The sequence below is a fragment of the Cololabis saira genome, chromosome 4 (genome assembly GCF_033807715.1).
Source record: "Cololabis saira isolate AMF1-May2022 chromosome 4, fColSai1.1, whole genome shotgun sequence".
NCBI classification, from domain to species: Eukaryota; Metazoa; Chordata; class Actinopteri; order Beloniformes; family Belonidae; genus Cololabis; species Cololabis saira.
Window position 1 is genome coordinate 31734902 of NC_084590.1, and position 20990 is coordinate 31755891.

The 20990-nt window shown below is 42.6% G+C and overlaps 2 protein-coding genes across 3 annotated transcripts in view; one reads left to right on the plus strand and one right to left on the minus strand.

The window, feature by feature from the left end:
• The window catches only part of LOC133441802 (SH2B adapter protein 2), a 28700-nt gene extending 12369 nt beyond the window's left edge, over positions 1-16331 (plus strand). The window contains exons 2-9 of one of the 2 annotated variants that reach the window (XM_061719447.1): positions 1130-2075; positions 8394-8495; positions 8674-8765; positions 9151-9251; positions 9353-9514; positions 9599-9801; positions 11075-11249; positions 12968-16331. In XM_061719447.1, coding sequence (XP_061575431.1) covers positions 1161-2075; positions 8394-8495; positions 8674-8765; positions 9151-9251; positions 9353-9514; positions 9599-9801; positions 11075-11249; positions 12968-13296 — 2079 coding nt within the window. In that variant the 5' untranslated portion in view covers positions 1130-1160 and the 3' untranslated portion in view covers positions 13297-16331. The remainder of the gene's footprint in view (positions 1-1129; positions 2076-8393; positions 8496-8673; positions 8766-9150; positions 9252-9352; positions 9515-9598; positions 9802-11074; positions 11250-12967) is intronic. The other variant, XM_061719448.1, reaches the window with a different exon arrangement.
• A 1388-nt stretch (positions 16332-17719) lies between these two features.
• dnajc30b (DnaJ (Hsp40) homolog, subfamily C, member 30b) lies at positions 17720-19925 on the minus strand. Its single transcript, XM_061719449.1, has one exon. It carries the CDS (start codon positions 19898-19900, stop codon positions 18779-18781), a length of 1122 nt encoding a protein of 373 aa, XP_061575433.1. The 5' UTR covers positions 19901-19925; the 3' UTR covers positions 17720-18778.
• Positions 19926-20990: the final 1065 nt, after the last annotated feature.

Genomic DNA, 20990 nt, shown 5'->3' on the forward strand with positions numbered 1-20990 from the left:
TTGATGTTGCTACTGATGCAATGTCATTACGACTCTGAGTTAGAGCTTTTCACTGTGATGTGATGTGCTTTGGCAGAGCCGGGGTCTGTGAAGGAGGAAGCTGAATCACACAAACACACATGCTGGCAAGCAGAGGAAGGAGTTGTTGGGAACCGTTGGTGCTTAAAACAAATACAAAACGGCCTGCGAGAACGGCAGGGCATGAAAAGGAAGAGCATTATTATGTGTTTGCACTGCATTCAAAGTTGTTGTTGTTAACCTTCTTTGACTGAACACAACTGTGGAAAATTAAAACAATCTGATTGTATGTCAGAAATCATCAGCTGGATGATGACGCTCACAACTACCGGCAGCTGAGCTCTCTGGATCATTTCCTTTTGACTTGTTGTCATATTGAATTTGTTCTTAAAGGGATTTCAAACCTTCGTGACGTGCCCGTAATCCTGAGCTGTCACAGTTTTTGGACTCATCAAAATGAATAATTCCCACCACAGTGACACGGCATGTTGCTTGTGCTTTAGTTGAATTCTGTTTATCTATTTATTTTTCTCAGAGCTGCTTTCGGAGGAATTCAGTGCGTGGGGTTTTATGTATTGATTATATTAAAATGGAAATGTATTTTACAGATGGATTTTTTGACGGCTTGGATCTTGTTAAGAAGAAAAAAATGCTAGATTTTCTAGAAAATATAACATCACAAAACTTAAAGCACGTGTTTTTCAAATTTCTTTTGATGATATTGGAAAATATTGAACTGTTAACTCAAATAAAATTGTCATCAAGGTTATTTTAGGGATTGGGGTCAAATTTTTTTTCCTGAAGATGGACTGTCTCACTGTCCCCCTATTTTAATGTTAAATTGCACATTTTCTTATTATGCAAAGATGGAAAGAAAAAAAAAATCAGCAAATGTAAAATACAAGACAGAACTTTAGCCATTTTTCTTGATAAACATGTCACAGAAAGCAAGGCTAACAAACATTAGCAGGTCCATAATCTGCTTCAGTGGCTTGTCTTTTGTGTTAAATGATACCATACATGCACGTTGTCTCACAGCTGTGTCATTTGTGCTCCAGTAGCTGCACAGATGCAGCTGCATTAACACTCTGCTTCTCTTCCTCCCCCTCAGCCTCTCCTTGGTGGGTTGGGATGGCCCAGTGATGAACGGAGCGGTGGTGCCTGGTAGCCCGGAGCTCTCCTCCTCGTGCCCACTGCCGGACTGGCGAGAGTTCTGTGAGCTCCATGCGCGAGCGTCTGCCGCAGACTTTGCTGACAAGTTCCAACGGTTCCTGTCGGAGAACCCCTGCTACGACTCGCCCGGTGCTGATGCGAGCTTCTCACAGCACTTTGCCCACCACTTCCTGGAGTGCTTCTCCGCAGCGCTGACCCAGGCAAGAGAGAGCCAGACGTCCTCGCCGGGGGAGGACGGCGCCAACGCGGCACCCAAGTACAGCATTGTTCCTTTTCTGGGAATCCAGGGGTGCCCGCTGTCCTACGGTCACGTCCTTTATCAGAGGCGCAAAGACGCTGGGGCTTCAAGTGAGTCCCTGGACAGCATGGACAGCGGAGGGGGAGGGTTAGACGGGGGAGGCGGCGGCACCGCCGCCTCCCGGGGCCCTCAGGCCACTCACAAGGTGTCTGCTTTGGGACAGTCCCGCAGCTCAGAGGACGTGTCAGTCAGTCACCCAAAGGCTCGCTTCAAGAAAGGCTTCTCCCTGAGGAACATGAGCCTTTGTGTGGTGGACGGGGTGAAGGAGATGTGGCACAGACGGGCCTCCCCTGAACCAGAAGCCCCCTCTGGGAGCAGGAAGGTGAACGGGGCAGTGGGAGGAGGAGGAGGAGGAGAAGCAGGAGGAGAGAGATGGTCCCAAAAGTTGCGGCTGCCCAGGGGTTCCCAGGGCCACAAGGCAGAGTTACTGGAAATCCAGAGGGAGGGAGCGCTGAGGTACATGGTGGCCGATGACACGAACTGTATGGGAGCAGCGCAGTGGCAGAAGTGCCGGCTGCTGCTGAGGAAGACGAAGAGGGACGAAGGAGGGGAGAAATTCCTGCTGGAGTTCTACGTTCCCCCCAAGGTACATAAACACACATGGACACTAGGGGTGGGTATTGGGAAGGACCTCACGATACGATACGCATCACGATACTTGAGCCACGATACGATACAAATTGCGATATCCCGATTATGCGATATATTGCGATATTCTACATAGTTCACTGAAAAATTTAAAAATGCATTACACCTCTTAAAATCCAAGTTGTATATATGTACATCAGATGATAGTGATAATGCATTGGACAGACCGAGTCAAAACAATGTAATTCAAACTTTCCATTTTAATTATGCAACATATTTGCATGAAAAAACACACTGAAACACAATGAAAAGTGCAGTGTGTGCATTATTCTTAGATACAAAATACTCAAAATAAAATGCAGTGTCTCACCCACACTGAAATTGAAATCACAAAAATACAGTACAGCTACTTGCCCCTGACTTAAAATGACAAAAATAAAATGCAGTGTCTCACCCACACTGAAATCACAAAATAAAGTGCAGCTAAGGGTGTGCAAAAATATTTATACGACAATATATCGCGATACATACATTGAATATCGATATCGTATCGGGAGACTATGTATCGCGATATATTGCCGTATCAATATTTTTGCCCACCCCTAATGGACACCGTGGTCAGTTAAACAAATGCAAGTAACATGATAAAGATGACATTAACCCATTCAATTTACAACTTGAACCTCCCAGAGTTCAGTCCGACCAACACAGCAGTTTCCCAGCAGATTAAAATCCTTCACATTTGCAAGATTAAGAGCATCAACCCAGTTTCGCCATGACTTTTTAAAAATGTCACTTGTTGCATTATGTGGAATCCCAGTTTAATATTCAGCCCTTTCAGCGCTGAAAAACGCGGGTCAGTCCACATGCTCTTGAGCGTGCATGCACCTTTCACATTTGCCCATATGAGATTTCCAGATCGTTGCCCCTGACCTTAAGTAGGCCATGAGACTGCGCAGCTGAGTGTGTATAAATCTGCCCGCAACCTTTGATCATGGCTGGTGGGGCCGTGACTGATGCTGTGAAGGGGGGGTTGGAGTCAGTGGGGACAGGTGGGAGGCAGACGTGAGAGAGAGAGAGAAGGAGCTGGCAAAGAAAAGCAGAGGCTGTAAGAGAGGAAAGGAAGCTTTTTACATTGATTTCTATAAAGCAAGAGGATATCAAAGTTTCTCTTGTGTTTATGTATTGATTGCTTCCTCATCTCGAGCTGGATTGCAGTGACAAAACCGATAAGAAGAACCAAAATAGTTTTGTGTAGTCACTTGGACTCTGTCAAGTCAGTGAAAACCATGGAGAGCACTTATCGAACGTAATAACTGTGCTTCAGCAGTTTCACATGTTACGTTCTATCAGCATCCCCGCAAGGGGAAATGATTATCCGTCTGTGACGAAGCTGAGACCCAGACGGACCTCAGAGAGGCGATTACCACCACGACAGCTAAATAATGAAGCATATACATCTTTACGAGCCTGCTCCACAGACTGAGCAGCTTTATCACCACCGTCCTATTCACATCTTTAAAATCGTAGCAGTGCACAGCGTCGGAGACATAAACCGACACATAAAATCTCACTTCCTGCTGCTGTTGGCTCTGGCTCTGGCTCCGTCCCTGCCGGGGTCATCAATCCGCCAGTTGCTCCGTATGGCAGAGACGGGACACTGCAGCTCTCCGAGCGCTTACATTACACCACAGCAGGAGGACCTGAGATGACCCACGCCCCGGTTTACTCCACCCAGAGACACATTTAGTACGTACAGTGTAAAGTGGAAGTGGAGTCAACTTGAAACTACTTTTTTTATTTCCTTTTTTAAAATTTATGTGAAAATGGTATTTTCCAACTGAGCACACCTCAGCAAATATTATTTAAAAGTAGATTTTAGGTAGATTTTGTTTGAGTTCTTCACTTTATTAGTTTCGAATTTGAAGTCATAGAAATTAAAAAATAAATGATTTCTTGCTAACCAAGAGCACAATCAAACAATGCAAAAAGTTACACTTTTAACTACTTCGGATGTACAGTAAGATATCAGCATGGCAACGCTGATGTCAACACCAAGTTAACATGTATCCACTCTGCGATCTCCCATAAATTCAATTCAATGTATTTGTATAGCGTCAAATCATAACAAAGGTCATCTCATGACGCTTCACAACACGAAAAACAGAGATAAAAAAAACAGCTGCAACTAGTGGAAAAGATGGGATAACAGCCGATTATGAGCTTAAATTAAAGGCAGTTGGACTTGACAGTGACCCGTACAGTTACCCCAAGAACCAGTGGTTCATGGACATTAATATTTGGCCACGAATCCAGTTTCCTGATATTTATTTGTACTTAATTTCTACGCCGGGGAAATACACGAAGCAAAGCTTGAAGGCTTACAAAAGTGTTGATGCTTGGTCCGACTTCAAAGCAGGATTTGTTGTAGAAATTAAAGTGATGAGGACACCGAACTTTATGATTTGACCGTTTAACGTTAGCTACCCAAAAGCTCAAAAAAAAAAATCCAACATTACCTGATACAAAATGGGAAACGAAAATCCACGTTTTGGTGTCTGGATCCAGTTGTTTCAGCAAATTGCAGCGATCCATTTGTCTCTCTCAAGCTTATTTTTCGGCAGTCTGTAAAACGATAACTCCAAATTCTTGCTAAATCTATGAGTACAGTCGACTGCACAACAGCTCTGTCCCATTTTAGATGTTTTCGAGTGCTCAAACTGAAAGTCTACGCTGCCACTCAGTCTTTCTGCCACTCAGTGGGCGTAACCCATCTGTGACGTCATGCGCGTTCCCTCTATTCTGCTTTTGGAGACTGGGAATCACAAGTAATCTTGCATTCTGTGAGTGCAGAGATCTAGCAGGATAGTAGGGAACTATGAGTTAGGAGCTAGGATGGAGCCTGACCATTCAGGACTTTATAGGTGAGGAGGAGGACTTTAAACTCTATTCTGGCTTTTACAGTGAGCCAGTGTAAGAAGGTTAGTATTGGGGTGATATGGTCTCTTTTCCCAGTTCCACGAGCGGCGGCATTCTGAACCAGCTGGAGGAACTTTAGCGTCTTGCTGGTACAGCCTGATAACAAAGAGTTACAGTAATCTAACCTTGAGGTGACAAAGGCATGTACTATTTTTTTCAACATCTTTCTGTGACAGGATGTGTCTGATTTTGGCAATATTACGTAGATGAAGATAGGCAGTTCTTGAAATTTGCTTGATGTGGGATTTAAAGCACAATGTAACTTTTCCACCTTAATATAATATTTCCAGAGTCATTGTGATGGTACATCAACTTCCAACAGGTTTAATGAACCTCTGTCATGGTCTGAGGGGTCTGTATCGCCTTCACTGGCACTATGTAACTTTGAGGTGCATGGTAGAAACCCTGCCACACTAGTGGTAAAGCACTACCGCTTTTGTCCAAAGGAGCCGCCAAACTCAACAAAAGCTGAAAGTTACATTATGCTGCTTTAAAGGACATATCCTGATCTAATATGACCCCCATATTCTTTCCAGTGGTGCTAGAGGCCAGAATAAAGCTGTCCAGAGTAGGTGTATTACCCAAAAATGCCTTTCTATGGTGTTCTGGGCTGACCACAAGGATTTCAGTCTTGTCTGTGTTCAATAATTAAAAAATGACAGGTCATCGAAGTCTTTATGTCCTTGAGTCAAGCTTGAAGTTTATTTAGCTGATTTAAGTCATCCGGCTTCATAGATAAGTATAATTGGAGTGTCTCCTGATGATATTAAGGAAGCATGTAAAGAGAGAACAGAATTGGACCAGGTACAGAACCTTGTGGAACACCATGCATGACTTTTTTATGTGGGGAAGATTTATTGTTAGTGTGTACAAACTGAAATCGATCCGATAGATATGATTCAAACCAGTTTAATGCGGTTCCTTTAATACCAATGCGATGTGCACCGCTAGGATACACAAACTCACCTTGAAGAAAGAAACGCGTTTTGCCTAAAATTACCAAATAAAAGGATTTTGTTGCTTAGGTAAATAAATGAGGAGTTATAACGAGAAATGTTATGTTTGTTTATTGTAATATTTTCAAATGGTACAAAAACAGATCCAAAAAGTATTGCTGAGATGAGGCCACGCCTCCTGTCTGGAAAGCATATAATCAAATTTGACAATTTTTTGATGAAGTAATGCTTCATCAATCATTTATAAAAAAAATTAAATTGTCTAATAATTTCTGTAATTTCTAAAATCAAAAATATGAATGGTAATTTAAGTGAGGGTGTATTTCAGGCTCAGTTATGTCACTTTGGGTGTAATTAAAGTAAGTTTGCACCTGAAGGCTGATGTCTCCAGGGTGCATTGAATAATGTGATTTAAACGACACACACATTTAAACCACAAGTGGAGTGACAGTGTTTGAGGCGCAGACGTGAAACCTGGTGAAATGAATCTTCCCAGAGTCACATTGGCAAATATAAACACTTTTTTATGGGACACTTGTCAGGGCTGCTGAGACTGCGATGGCTGAGCTCAGCAGTGAGAAGTATGAGCAGGATAAGCTCAATTATCTGGTTAACGTGGTGGATCACTTGGTAGCTGTGCTTTTAACTCATGAACAGGAGACGGTGACCACAGAGTTGACCAGGAACCTGACTGGAGATTTCTGTTTCTACATGACTGCTCGGCGCGTAAACACCACAGGGAACAGTTTGCAAACAACTTTACCATAACAACATTCCAAATAACTCAGACATGGACAGGTGAAAAACTTTAGGTCAACATTTAACCACAAACAACAGACTGCAGATAGAAAAAAACCACCTTATGTGTGGTTTTAGTTTTCTGCCCACACTGTCTACAAGCACCAGTTACAGCAGTCAGTTCCCACTGACATGGACTGACAGGAGAGAAGCTCAGGAAGTAGTCAAATGGTTTAATACAGGAAGTGGTTTTTGACATCTGATCTAACAAAAGGAATCGTGGGTGTGGACGGCAGCCAGCGGCACAGGCAGATCTGGAAGAGGACAGTGTTACTCCAGACAGATCAGCTGATAAGCCTCTGCCAGACTATCAGACAGCTTCGCTGTTGCTCTGCTTCTCCTCTCATGCACAGAAATAAATGAGTACGCACACATGCAGCTCACTGGCACAAACATGCTCATTGGATCTGTTGAGATTATCGTCTGCCTCTGACTCTGCACAGAGGGCCTTCTGGGGCCAGCCTGGTCTCTGTGTTTGCCCTTTTTCTAAACTCCTGCTTTGTGTTTGTTTGTCATTCAGCAGGAATGATGCAGCCAGAAATAAGAGACTGTGCGGACGGAGTTTAACTCTTTTCTGCTCGGCCCTGCTTTTGTCTTATTTCACCCTTAATGAGGATGCATTGCTACCAAGATTTCACCCCAAAGTTCAACTGTATCATTGCTCTTGCTTATCATGTGCGAAGCAGAAGCTCGAGGGCTTGGATCCTTAAACTTTTTACCACTAACATGTGGGACTTTGTGGTGCACGAAGTCCCACACTGTTTTTAGAAGTGCTGCAGTTCCTTCCTGGAGGATGCAAAACAGGATGTAATTTAACTTTGGGCCACTGATAATTATTTATTCTGATTTTGGTGATAGGAGATTGGAACCAGGCTGCACTGAATCCCAGGTTATTTGATTTCTAGAGCAGAAATTACTAAAAGAAAAAACTAAATGTGCATCACAGTCCACTTTCAGCACACAGGAGGTTCCAGTTTCCTGTTTATTGTATAATGCTTCTAATATAGGGGTCCGTAAACACTTATGGGCGGGATTCCTATTAATTCTGTTGGGAGTACAAGTTACTTGTCTAAAATATATTCAAGAGGAGTTCAGTTTGACATTTTCCTTCTCGTAGTTGTTTCTAAAGGTCTTCTGATCCTCAAGATTTGTTTTTGTACAACTGTTCCCTGTCTTACTACAAGGAAAGAAAAAGCAAATGTTAGAAGAAAGAAAAAAACAAACACACTGAGCTTTGAAAGAATTTGTTTATCTTTATTTCCCCACTGACCTGTTTGGGACCACGGCTGTACAATGCAACAATTTGTTCACTGGTCATGTCACGTCCCATCTCAGGGATTTCATCCTCAATTTTTTTCTCTTTTTTAATGTTTTTTTCCCCCCATTGGACTTACATGATGGGAAATCCTTCAAAGAATCATATCAGCAACTTATACAGGATTATTATCCTGACTGAAATTACTTAGCAAATTCAGGAGTTAAAAACGTGTTATTTTTGTCAGATACAGTTCGGTATGCACATGTCCAGATTGTTTCTCATGTGTTAAGTTATTTCTCACATGCCTTCATTATTTGTGTTCCAGTCTTCAAAGCCTAAAGTGAGCATCCCTCTGTCAGCCATCGTGGAGGTGAGGACCACCATGCCGCTGGAGATGCCAGACAAAGACAACACCTTTGTTCTGAAGGTACGGTCTGCGCAAAATGCTTTTACACGAGTGCACCAGTGAGAGATGAAATGCTGGAAAAGAAGGCAGCCTGTGTCTCTACTGAGTTAACACTGGACTGTTTCTCTGTGAGACCCTGAAGCGATCCCCCCCTGAACAGGGCTCGGTGTGTAACTGCAGTGTTTGGCTCCTTCCACAGGTGGAAAACGGGGGAGAATACATCCTGGAAACCATCGACTCCCTGCAGAAAAACTCATGGGTTGCTGACATCCAGGACTGCATAGACCCCGGGTAAACCACCAGATAAATATTTGCTGTTGACCAAAGATGGAGGGAGAGGGGAGGGATGGACGGATGGAGAGAGGGGGTGGAGAAGAAGGGAAAAGGGGAAAAAGAGGGAAAACACCACACGGTCATTAATCATCCAATTAGTGGGGTTTTTGACAGGCTGCGTGAGTAAAAACATGGGCGATCTTAGACCCATGAGAGTCCTCCTCAGTTTCCCGTATTAGTGGACGCTTGTCGGTGCAGCTCAGCACATAAACAGAAGATTATTTGTGTCCGTGTTTGCAGGATGTGGATGAGCGTAGAGATGTGTGTTAGGGTAGAGTGATGTTTGTTTGCACATGTGTATATACGCTCTTCTGGCTGTCCTGACCTGCCTGCTTGTGTACAGTGACAGCGGTGATGACATTGAGCTGGCCTCCTGTCCTCACGGTCAGGCCTCCAAAGACTGCTCCATGGTGGCCTCCTGCAGCTGCGAGCTGCTGTCTGAGGGTGAGCGCAGGCTTTCCTCTCTACTGCACGTTGCACCATGTTTACATGCTTTCATCCTTTCATCCTGACAAATGTGCTGATGGTTAAAATAACGTTTTTAGGCGTGTATCGGGCTCCGGAGAGGTCGTGTTCTGCAGCTGCAGAGCATTACAGCGCCCCCTCAGTGCGTTGCAGGGAACCTTCGTTCACCCAACACCCGTCCCACGTGCCTTTGGAGCGCTTCCTTCAGTCCCCAGAGGCCCAGAGCTCCAACTCCTCTGCAGGTAACAACCTTAACAACACACGGAAATAAAAAACCAGACTATCAAGACAAAATAAAACAGATATGTATGTGTGACTGTGCTCAGGTGGTGGCGAAGGAGGGAAAGAGTCAGAGGGCGATGCGAGCTTGGTGGATTACCCATGGTTCCACGGTACGCTGTCTCGGGTGCGAGCTGCTCAGCTGGTGCTTGCAGGCGGCGCCAGGAGCCACGGGCTCTTTGTGATTCGCCAGAGTGAGACACGGCCTGGCGAGTATGTTCTCACCTTCAACTTCCAGGGCAAAGCCAAGGTGAGAAGCTGCTACACTCTGATCTTTTAATTCTTGATACTTTATATTTGTTTCTTCAGCATTTTGTTCTTCAACACTTAATTATTCCTAAAGAGAAATCATATACGGTACAGTATCTCCTCCTAACGACCTCCTTCAATGTCAAAAAAGACTGACTGAATCTACACAGTTGTCCAATCGGCGTGTTGTGCAGAGGGTGAAGTGTGGACCTATGTGTTGTGAAGTTTCTTGTCATTTCCACGACAAACCCTAGGGCAGGGGTATTCAATTCGGCCGGGGGCCACATCTGCAAAAGGACTGTATGGAGAGGGCTGCACAATTTGAAAATTTGGGGGTTTTCAAAATGTATTTTGCACTCAAAGACGAAGACTTAAGTAAATATAATACATTTGTATTATACATTTGAATATATCTAGTTTACATATGAATTATGTATTAATTGTCTCCAGATTTAGTAATTGTGAATGTTAAATATAATATTCAGATAAAGAAATATTATTTTGAATGCAAGTTCATTTTGAAATCATGCATTGTGCAAACTTAATGAAATTGATATTGACCTACTTTTAATAAAACATGCCATAATGACAAAGCACCACTTTCCACCAAGATTTCCTTATTTGAATATTATATTAAGCATTGAGCACAACCATTTTAGTCCATAGTAGCCAGTTATAAAAATATTATTAAAAAAAAAAAAAAAAAAAAAAAAAAAAAAAAAATTTCAACAAACACCCCCTTTTTTGAAATATGACCAGGGGCCACATAAAAGCTCCTGGCGGGCCGCATGTGGCCCGTGGGCCGCCAATTGAATATCCCTGCCCTAGGGGCTCTACAGATATTTTTAGAGTATCTAAAGTTTAATTTAAGTAAATAAATGGCAAAGGACATATTGCTTGAATCTATTCAGTGTAGTTCTTTTTAAACTAAAAAAGCAGCCACAGCTTCACAGCTCGCAACAAAGCAAATTGTTCTGTCTGTGGAAAAGTTGCGGTAATATCAACACCCTGGCCTCTCTTGTGCAACGTGATCCTCGCACATCACATCCTGCCAGCAGGGTTTAGGAAGTGTCAGCTGCCACCTCTTCCTCTGGTGTCAGCCTTGGCATTCTGTCACCCTGCTCCCGCAGCAGGACGCTGCTCAGATAAGCGCCCCGACCTCTGTCGTGGCTTGTGTGTTTTCAGATGTCGTCCTTTCATTCACTGCATAGGTTTAGAACCATTTCTCTGTTTTATAAAATGCTCTTGTCTCTTTATCTTCATCCTCCTTTTAGCACCTGCGTTTGTCGGTTAATGAGAACGGGCAGTGCCACGTCCACCACTTGTGGTTCCACACCGTCTCGGACATGTTAAGACACTTCCACACCCACCCGATCCCCCTTGAATCTGGAGGCTCGGCAGACATCACGCTGCGCTCCTACGTTCAGGTGCAGCGGTGCGCTGCTACAGGTACTCCACACACATCACTTTAGTCTTCTTTTCAAGCCATCTTGTGTGTTCACAGATCCTAATGAGATATTAAAATAGAAACATGTGAATGCCAGATCATGCTTTACTTTCACCCTCATGCTGCAATGCACCATAATAAAAAAGACGTAACACTTCAATGTTTTTTTTAGCAAGTAACAAAAGATGCACCTCAATGATACAAGTGATGTATTTACAGTCATGAAAAGCAAAGCAAGCTTTTTAAGTTTGAAGGTTTTTTATTCAGAAAATTATAAAAAAATGCTTAATTTTATTCGTTGGTGCACAGCTCTTGTTTGCTGTTACCACGGCATTTTAATCAGGTTGAGCTCTGCCCTTTTTATCTCTATGATCTTATGTCAGCCAATATTTATTTGTCAGACAGATAACCTCACATTTGACCGTAGAATACAGCACTTACAGGTGAGTTCATGCCCATACCATCACCCCTCCACCCCCATGCTTGCCAGTTGGTTTGATGTGTTTGTGCTGATATGCTTTGCTTGTCTGGCTGTGCATATTGGCCAAACATCTCCACTTTGATCTCATCTTTTCAGTACATTTTTCCTGGCGTCTGGCAACTTGTTCAGACACAACTACAGAATTGTAAACTCCAAATGATTTGGAAAACGCATTATATCCCATCACATTGATGGGATGCAACAATTGATTCGCTGAGCTCATTGCTGATGTTTTTCCTTCTTGACGTTGCGTTAACATCCACCTGAATGCCCCGATCCAGCACACTGGCTGAGGATCAATTAATGAAATGCATTTGATTAGCAGGGAGTGGGCTGTACTAACCCTCTTCATTTTTGACAGTTTTTCTGCATTTTGGTTTAGATTTGTTTGATAAAAACACTTTGCATTGTCAGTTTTTGTCCAAATGACTTGACTTCACGTGATTTTAAGAACTGGTAAGGGCTAGATCTTATAACTTATGTCCTGATAAGCAGGGTTGAATGACGCTTTTATTTTACTTTCTTATCCATTTGGCTGCACATGAATGTGTCAGTTCATTGATGTTATGCCTGAAAAACTGTATAGAAGTAAAACGGGGGCAGCTATGATACTCAGGACGTAGGTACAGTCTAAATTGAAGTACCTGTGGTTTGATCCTGATCTCCTTAGGAAATGTACTGCTCTTTTTGGATTCTCATAGAATAATGTTCAGCTCGTAGAAAATGACCGAGGAAGCAGAGCTAAAACCCACTGACCTCCCTCTGTCCTCCATACTACCACTGCCCCTGCCCTCCACTCCCCTGGCACGGGATAAATGCGCTCCTGTGCAGACGAGTGAGGGGGCGATTATACCGCAGGAGTTTTGCATGCAGGCGAAGACTCCGGCTTCATCTCACTCTCGTGGTCACAAAGAGGCCCTCTGTTTTCTGAAAGGCTGGACCTCCGAACACTCATGCGCTCAATCATATGCAAAATAAACTGTAGGTCTGATTCTGGGCGTAAAAGGCTTTATTGATGCACTAGTCAGGGATGTCTTTGGCCCCAGTGTTGTTGCCCACCAAGAGAAAGGATAAAAAAGAGGCAAACACTGCCTGTGTTTACATGCTGCTCCATGAAGAAGTCTTTTACTTGCAAATCTCCAGTGGAAACCCACAAAACGTATCAGCGGAGCAGATTCGTGTATTTCATGTACGTGCCCTATATTGAAAGGATGTCTTTCTTCTTCTCACAAATTGCAGCAGATGTTGCCATGACGCCAGTCGTCACACCTTCCAGGGATGCATCCTGCAGAACAGATTCGGCCCAGCCAGTTCTCCACCCCTCTGGAACGGCAGCACCTCCTTCCGATGCCCCACTTTCTTCTAGCGCCTCCTCCTCACCCATCACCCTTCCTTCCCTTTCCAGAAGTGACCCAGGTACTGGAGGAGGCGTAGCAGGAGGGTTACAGAGCAGAAGTAACAGCTCTGAACGCCTGCTGGAGGCCTCTAGTGGTTCATCTGAGGACTACCATGATGCAGATGGGACTCGCAGGGCCCGCGCCATCGAAAACCAGTACTCTTTCTATTGAACACCCCAGAGCAGGGTTGAAGCTGTGTTTTTGTTTGGTTTTTTTCCTGACTAGGAGAGATGCAGAAAATGTTAAGTCACATAGGGTACTCTGAGTGTGGGGGGGGAAAAGTGGTCCAATTCACTGCATCGCCCATCACTCTGTTTGGTTTCGTTTCCAACTAGTTTCCTGTTTTTCAGATTTGACAAATGTGGAAAAATGATGCCAAGTGATGTGTCAACGCTAAAAATTCCCAGAGTTTTTGTTGGTTCGTTTCAAACTTAGAGGTCAGAGATATGAGTGGAAAGAGATGCAGAGGATTATGGGTTGAAAAAGGACACGTTAACACGTCAAAACTGTGGCGAGCAGCAGCCGAGTAGCCAGAGAAATATAGAGGAAGTCATCCAGCGGAGTCACATGGCATTGATCCACCTCCTCTGACCATTTCCTGTTCAGCCTTACCCGCAGTTCCCCGGGAGCAGAACATGTGTCACCACCCTGCTGGAGAAATGAGAGTTCGAACTGACCCTAAAGAAACAGCCCTTCCTTTTTAAGCTTCTCAGAGCTGTTGAGCGCATCCCGTTAATGTTTGTAAAGCTGCTTTGAGTCTGTCCCGGATATCCTCGCCGTCTCTGTGGGTTTTTCCTGCAAAGTCGTGCTCTGGGTCTCTCCTCTACACATCGGTACAGCAATCACATGTGTTAGTGTTAGATTGGAGATGTTTTTCTTGTCCATGTACAGCCAGAAAAAAAAAAATAGGGGGAGGTGTCTTACCGTCTGGCAATTACTTTAGATTTGAAAGGACTTTTGTCCATAGCAACAAAGATGGTGACGCTGGCATCTCACAACAGCACAAAAGTTGAAAAATGAAGTGCAGATAATTCATCTACCGTCAGTTTCTGCTTAAAACATTATAAACATGCATATGTCGACGTAATAAACAGTTTAGAGAGTTTTATAAATGGCTCCACAATACACATGGGAGTCCACGTTTTTTTTGCAGATCAGTTCCAAGTTGTTTTTACGGACGGGTCACGGTGAATTTCCTGCTGGTTGTCACTATGAATGTGTGGTGCCGTATTAGACTCCACATATTGTTCAAGATGTATGTGCTGCAGTAGTGTTTTTAAAACATTGGGTTTTCTGGGTCCCTCCTGGTGATCGCTCTGTATTCACACACATCATGTTGATAACCTGTAGATTAGATATGCTGTTAATATAGATTACTGTAAAGTAATGCCTTGAATATATTATACCAAATCCAGCATTTACAGTATGGGAGGGACTTTGAACTTTTCTTTGTCTTTTTCTATAATTTTTTTTAGTGTGATAGTATCGCATACTGTTTGGTGTGGCCTGCAGGTGAACTGATGGGTATGAACGGGAACAGTACAGTACAAAAAAATAAAAGGTGCTAAGTGGCCATGCTTGAATTGATTTTTTTTTTTTAAATGCTGACTCAGAATTTATTTTTTTGTTGGTTTTTTTTTTATAAATACTGCTTTAAATAACACCTGATTTTCACCCAAGATGAGCGCTAGTGTGAGTACTTGTCTTAATCTCCTGATTTCAGTTAAAAGGAGAAACTCTCATAAATGGAAACAAACGTAAGCGTGGGGCTGGTGTCTCCTCCACGAGTGTCTCTCTGACTGTTTACAGCAGGAACCAGCAAATGCGTCTCTACCCAAACTTACTAAGATGACATTTACTCATGTATTGTCGAGGTACTTGTACATTTAACATTTACTTTCTGTGCAATTATATGCTTCCTGTCCACTTCTTTTCAGAAGTAAACCTTGTACTCTCTGCTCTACTGCAGTTGTTTGTGAGCTTAGTTCATTGGTTACTCCAGATATGAGTATGAAACACAGTGGATAAGACTAGTGGACATTAAATCACTAGTTTTGTGTGGTCTCATGTCGTAGAGCAAGCTGCTTCTCATCTATCCGCAGCAAGGTTTCACAGGTTCAGAAATGATATGTAGCTAAAGTCATTACATTTCACCAGGGATTGTGCACTTAATTATTTTTGAACTAATTAGCAGGTAACAAGTAGAGAAATGTTTGAAAGTTAAGATTTGTTGAACAAAGAAAACATACATTGTGTAAATGCATGTCACAAGAACTACTGTACTTCGCCTGCAGCTGCTTGTGTTTAATACAGAAAATGTAATGCGGTTTTCTTTTTTCATCAGTCCAGTGATCAAATATTTGGTTATAAAGTAACAGACGAAGTAATTAAAAAAAAAAGATGAAATCACAAAGTAGCACGTAGAATCTGAAATGAGCTGTGGTTTTAGTATAGTTAATAATAATACTGGAAATGCTTTTTATATTATTTTGTTTTCAAAGACATTACATTTGTTATTTTTTTGCCATTACACAAGAGCCTCATATCACAAAACCATCACGATTAAGCTACTTTAACCATAAAATACTTTTCAGTGGCAACTTCAGCTGACAATAAATCACTACTGATGGCAGGTTTATTTCTCATTATTACTGTCTCAAAGCAAGACAGAGAGGAAGTGTACATGTTGTTTTGTTGGGCTTTGGTTTTAAGACAGCTGAAAACATCACAACGGACATATTTTAAATCACTGCCAACAATAAAGCAAGCAGCTTCATGCAACACCTGTCACATATGCATGGCTTTTTTGCTCAGCTGGGGAAGAAACATATCAAGAGCCGACACGTGTCTTTTCAAGCATGGCCACCCAGCCTCAAAAGTGACTTGAGTGAAAGAGTGAATGCAGCAGTTTATGTGCCAATTTGAATCCTATTTTTTGAAACGTGTAATTCACTGTAAATGACATTTTTCCTATCGAGTCTTTATTCACATACGGCCCATTCTTCTTGATGAAACGTGAATGCCTGCTGTTGCGAGGAAACCCATCCCACATATCACAGATCAGATCGCTCATGTCTACCTTTATTTTCTTAAATCTCTTACAGCTGAACTTTCTGTGGTCGGACTGAGTTTTGAAGAGTCTGTGCAATTTTGTACAAAGTGATGTACTTGACATACTACTTTATATTTCTGTGAATAAAATGTGAACAAACTGTTGCTTTTTGTGTGAGTTTATTTAGCATGAACAGTTGGTCTTCAAACTGGAAATGCATGGGAATGAAGGCTTAGAGAGAAACCGAGTTACTCAGACTTGTTTAAGTTCTGTAAGATGAAAATTGTCTCACAGAAACAGTGAAACGTGACATCCACACATGTGTTTGTTCATTTTACGTTTGTATTAAATTACAGTTTGCGTTTCCAGACTTTTCCCCTGAAACTAACCTTTTCATCTATTACAGCAGATTCCCTTCATGAGGCAGCAGAGGATCCAGATTCAGAGATCATCGTTTGACATATGTGGACCACTTTATTCAGCTTAAAGATGAATGCGTGATCCAACTCACTGTGTGCTTTTGTGCCTCTAATACTTGACATATTGGACATAAAAGTGAAGAATAACAACAGTCCTGTGCAAGATGAGGCCCCTTAACATGCATTCATGTCCTCCCACGCTTGATGAAAAATCACTGAGCCCCACGGGCCTTTTGTGAGAAACCCACGGATCATTTTTATATTTTCAGATGCCCCCTGGAGGGCAAACTTTATAACTCTACAGAGCAAAAAAAAAAAAAGTTTTACTGAACCATATTTTTCTGTTGGAAATGGCAAAAAAGGTGAAAAATAACTAATATTTAGTTGCTTTTAACTATGTTCCTCTTTTTTTTATGTGCAATGCTATTTGAGCTTTTGTGCAGGTTGTTTTATTTTTTGAGAGAAACTTGTATCACTGGATCTTAAGTCATCCCTGTTGTGTGTCTGTGTCTCTCCTCTCTCTGCTCTTCATTCTCTCTGTCCGATCTCTCTTTTCCAGCTCTGCCCAGCTCGTCTTCAGCAGGAGGGACCCCCCTTCTGATCCAGTTCCTGATCAAAGGTTCTTTCCTCCTTAAGGGGAGTTTTTCCTTGCCACTGTTTGGCTTAAGGTTTTTCTCCTTAAGTGGAGTTTTTACCTGCCATTGTTTATGTAATAATTTCTCTGGGGTCATGTTCTGGGTCTCTGGAAAGCACCTACAGACTTGTGTTGTAATACCCGCTATATAAATAAAATTGAATTGAATCTTCAATTTGGAAATATAGAAAAACATAAATGTTAAAGTGGTGGCAAAATTATTACCCTAAAACAACATTCATGTTTTGAAGAACGATCCAGGGTCCGGTCCTGAATCTCATCCAGGAATTGTGGAGGAAACGACAGATGACAAGTTTTTCAAACTCCAAAAGACTTCAAAGACCAAAACCATAACATAAAGATCCTCCGTGAGTTCTACAAATAAATAAAATAACTCACTTTGGATGGGCATTGGCCTAGTTGTGAAATATTTAGGGTTGGATTCAGAGTGACAAATACCAAAAGTAAAAATCAGAGAGAAACCATGAATCAGTTTATTTAAATATTGCTTCCTTTAAAATAAAGCATTTTAAAATTCTGACATGTGAATTCTATTGATGTTTCCGTATGTACACTACATACACATATACATCCAAATACCTGCAGGAACATGATAAGAAGGTGCAAACGTTTCCCAACAACACAAACCTCAAACTACACTGTCAGGGCATTTCCATATTACAGATCCAGTGTAAAGAAAAAAGTGAAGGCCTTGTCAGTTGTTTGGCTTGAAAAGTCCTTTTGTCATCCTCTTGATGAAGAGGATTTGAATGAAAAGAAATCAATTAAAGCTGCTGAAAGTTGTTCAGATTTATACCTTAATATTAAATATGCTATCGTTTTAAGCAGCTTCACACATGCACTTGTGCATACTTCATACTTGACTTTCTCTGAAATGAATCTGTAATAATGTGATTTTGAATAAACAACATGTTAGTAAGTCCAACATAAAATATGTTACCATTGTTATGACGTCGCCTACATAATCAAATTATTTCAAGAATAAATAAGTCCAGATCCTGTTACAAATAAGCAGCTTTCATTTGAAGTACCACCTTTTTGATTCATTACTTCTTTTCAGATGGATATCTGTAATGTTTATTCATTTTCTATTTTTAGACCCTATATGTAACATGAAGGTTTTGTTGCTCCTTTACACCATATTCACAATTTTGCAAGCCATCCTCGTCCCAAATGCACACAGACATAAAAAAGGATCATGTCTGATGTGCGCTTTACGTGTGTTCATAAGGCTTTTAAAAGATCAATTTCTGATGTGTTTTCAGTATAAGTGATAGAGAACCATGTCTCAAGTAAAATAAAGAACCTATTTTATTTACAAAATAAAAGCCTCATTTTCCTTTAAACCATCAAAATACTTAAAGCAATGAGGTTTATTCACTCCTGCAGACTAAAAACAATCATTTCAAGTGTCTGAATCTGTGCAACATTTGAAAAACGGTCAGGTCCTCTGTCTTCATCTCAACCCCCTGAGAAATCACTGAAGCTCCAGAGAGGACGCGTCAGGCTGTGGCTGTGGCTGCTATCTCAGGGTTTGGCGATACTGAATAAAATGAGTGCCGCCATGGCGAAGATCATGGTCAGTGCCAGCTCCATCACTTTCTGCTCCCTCCACCTGCTCTGGTTGACCTTCTGGATCTCCTCCATGCGCTGCTTCCTGGCTCTCATGTCCCTCTCTCTCTGAAGCTGCTCCCCATAATGAGCCTGGTAAAAGGCATCAAAATCAAACATGGGCTTCCCGCCTGCTTGGGAGAACGGCCTGGTCCTCTGCTGCTGTCGCTGCTGCTGGGACTTTGTGGATTTGCTTGTGGTGTCATTGGAGGACGGTCTCCCTGCTCCCTGGACGTCAGACTGGCTCAGGATTCCCCGGTCGTACTTCCTCCTCAGGCTGATGTTGCCCAGAACGGTATAAGCCTCACTGATCTCAGAGAAGCGCTGGGTGGCCTCTTTGCTACCCGGGTTCTTGTCAGGGTGGTAGATGAAGGACTGCTTGTAGTACGCCGTCTTGATCTGCGACTGCGTGGCACTAGGAGTCACTTTGAGAATGTCATAATAGGCAGTCCTGGTTTTTTGGAGCAGGGGAGGCTCACCTGACCTGAAGCTGTAGCCTCTTGCTGTCGTCTTTGACAGCCCCAGGGTGTTAGGGCCACATTTCAAGGGTTTCAGTCTGGATCCACACCCAGGCCTCTCTAATCCCTGCTCTGCCAGAATGAAGACGACAGTGCAAACAGCTCTGATCTGCTGAGAGGACATGGAGGTGTTGGGGTGAATGGAAACAGCTCTCCTGAGCCTGCATGGCAGCAGTTTCTCCTGGAACAGCCCTGCAGAGAAGCAGAGGCTCGCTGTGCAAAGCAGACCCTCTCTGGTGTCAGCACGCCTTGTGAAACGGGAGGATAAAGATGTGGCACAAAGTGAAGTTCCAGGTTTTCGTTGCTTTTCTGCTCTCCTGCACCTGGGAAGTTTCTGTGACCTGCTGCTTCTTGACAACGTCTGAACTTCGTTTCCAGCCTGAGCTGATTCGTGAACTTCATCATTCCCGGAAACACAGCCAGCAGAGAGATATCCGAGGCGCATGCCGGAGCTCAGGGGGGTCCTGAGAGCGGCCAGCCGGCAGGCCCCGGCCCCGAGCCGGTGACCGACCTCTGCCATCTTTACTGGTCCGGCGACCAGCAGGTCGGTATGGCTGATTTATGGTTCCGCGTTACACCGACGCAGAACCTACGCCGTAGGGTACGCGGCGACGCGCACCGTAGGCTCTGCGTCGATTTAACGCAGGACCATAAATCAGGCTTTACAGCATCCGGTCGACCGAGGAGAAACCGTCCAATGAGAGCCCGTGTTTACAGGAAGTGGTCTTTATCATTGACCAATCACCACCAGGAAATGGGAACGTTCAAGGCATACGGGAATTCTGAAACTCCTTCTCCTGCCAGGAAAAGTCAAAGTAAAAGTCGCAAGAATTTCTCACTCCATATCAAAATATTCTAATCAGACAGAATGTTCATTATGTGCATTCACATACTCTGCCCCTTATACGTGGAACAAACTTCAAAAGGATCTAAAAATAACAGAACTTAACACTGAGTGATTTTAAGTCTAGAATGAGTGCACTTGAGACAGCATTTCTGATTTGTAACTGTTCATTTGATTTTATTTGATTTTAATATTTCATATTACACCTCTGTAAATTTTAATATCTGAAATCTTGTGCTGCCTCTTGGCCAGGACACCCTTGCAAAAGAGATTTTTTAATCTCAATGGGTTTCTTTTCCTGGTTAAATAAAGGTTAAATAATAATTTAATAAAAATGTTGGAGATGTTGCGGAAGCAAAGAGGCGACTCACTATCTTTCTTGTGTTGCCCTGTTATGACCCCATTTTGGTTGCGAGTAAATCACATTTTTGAGACTGTGTTTTCAACAAAAATAACTTTTTGCTTTAATTTGTTATATTTGGTGGATCTAGAGGAACTGGAATGGAGGAATAAAGATAAATATTTACTGAGAATATTACTGGTGGCTTGTAAGAAATCAATAACAAAGAAATGGCTGAAGAGGGAGGCACCTAGTGTAGATGAATGGATTGATATTGTGTACAGCATCTATGTAATGGAAATAATTACTTTTAATTTAAGAACACAAAAAGAGGCATTTATTGATAATTGGCAAAAGTGGATTACATATGTCTCTACCACGAGACCGGATTTCAGGTCATTTCAGACTGGATTATCAGCATATTTT

What these genes read in the sequence shown, in the direction of transcription:
- dnajc30b (XM_061719449.1), bottom strand. Translation starts at nt 19,900, where the DNA reads ATGGCAGAGGTCGGTCACCGGCTCGGGGCCGGGGCCTGCCGGCTGGCC.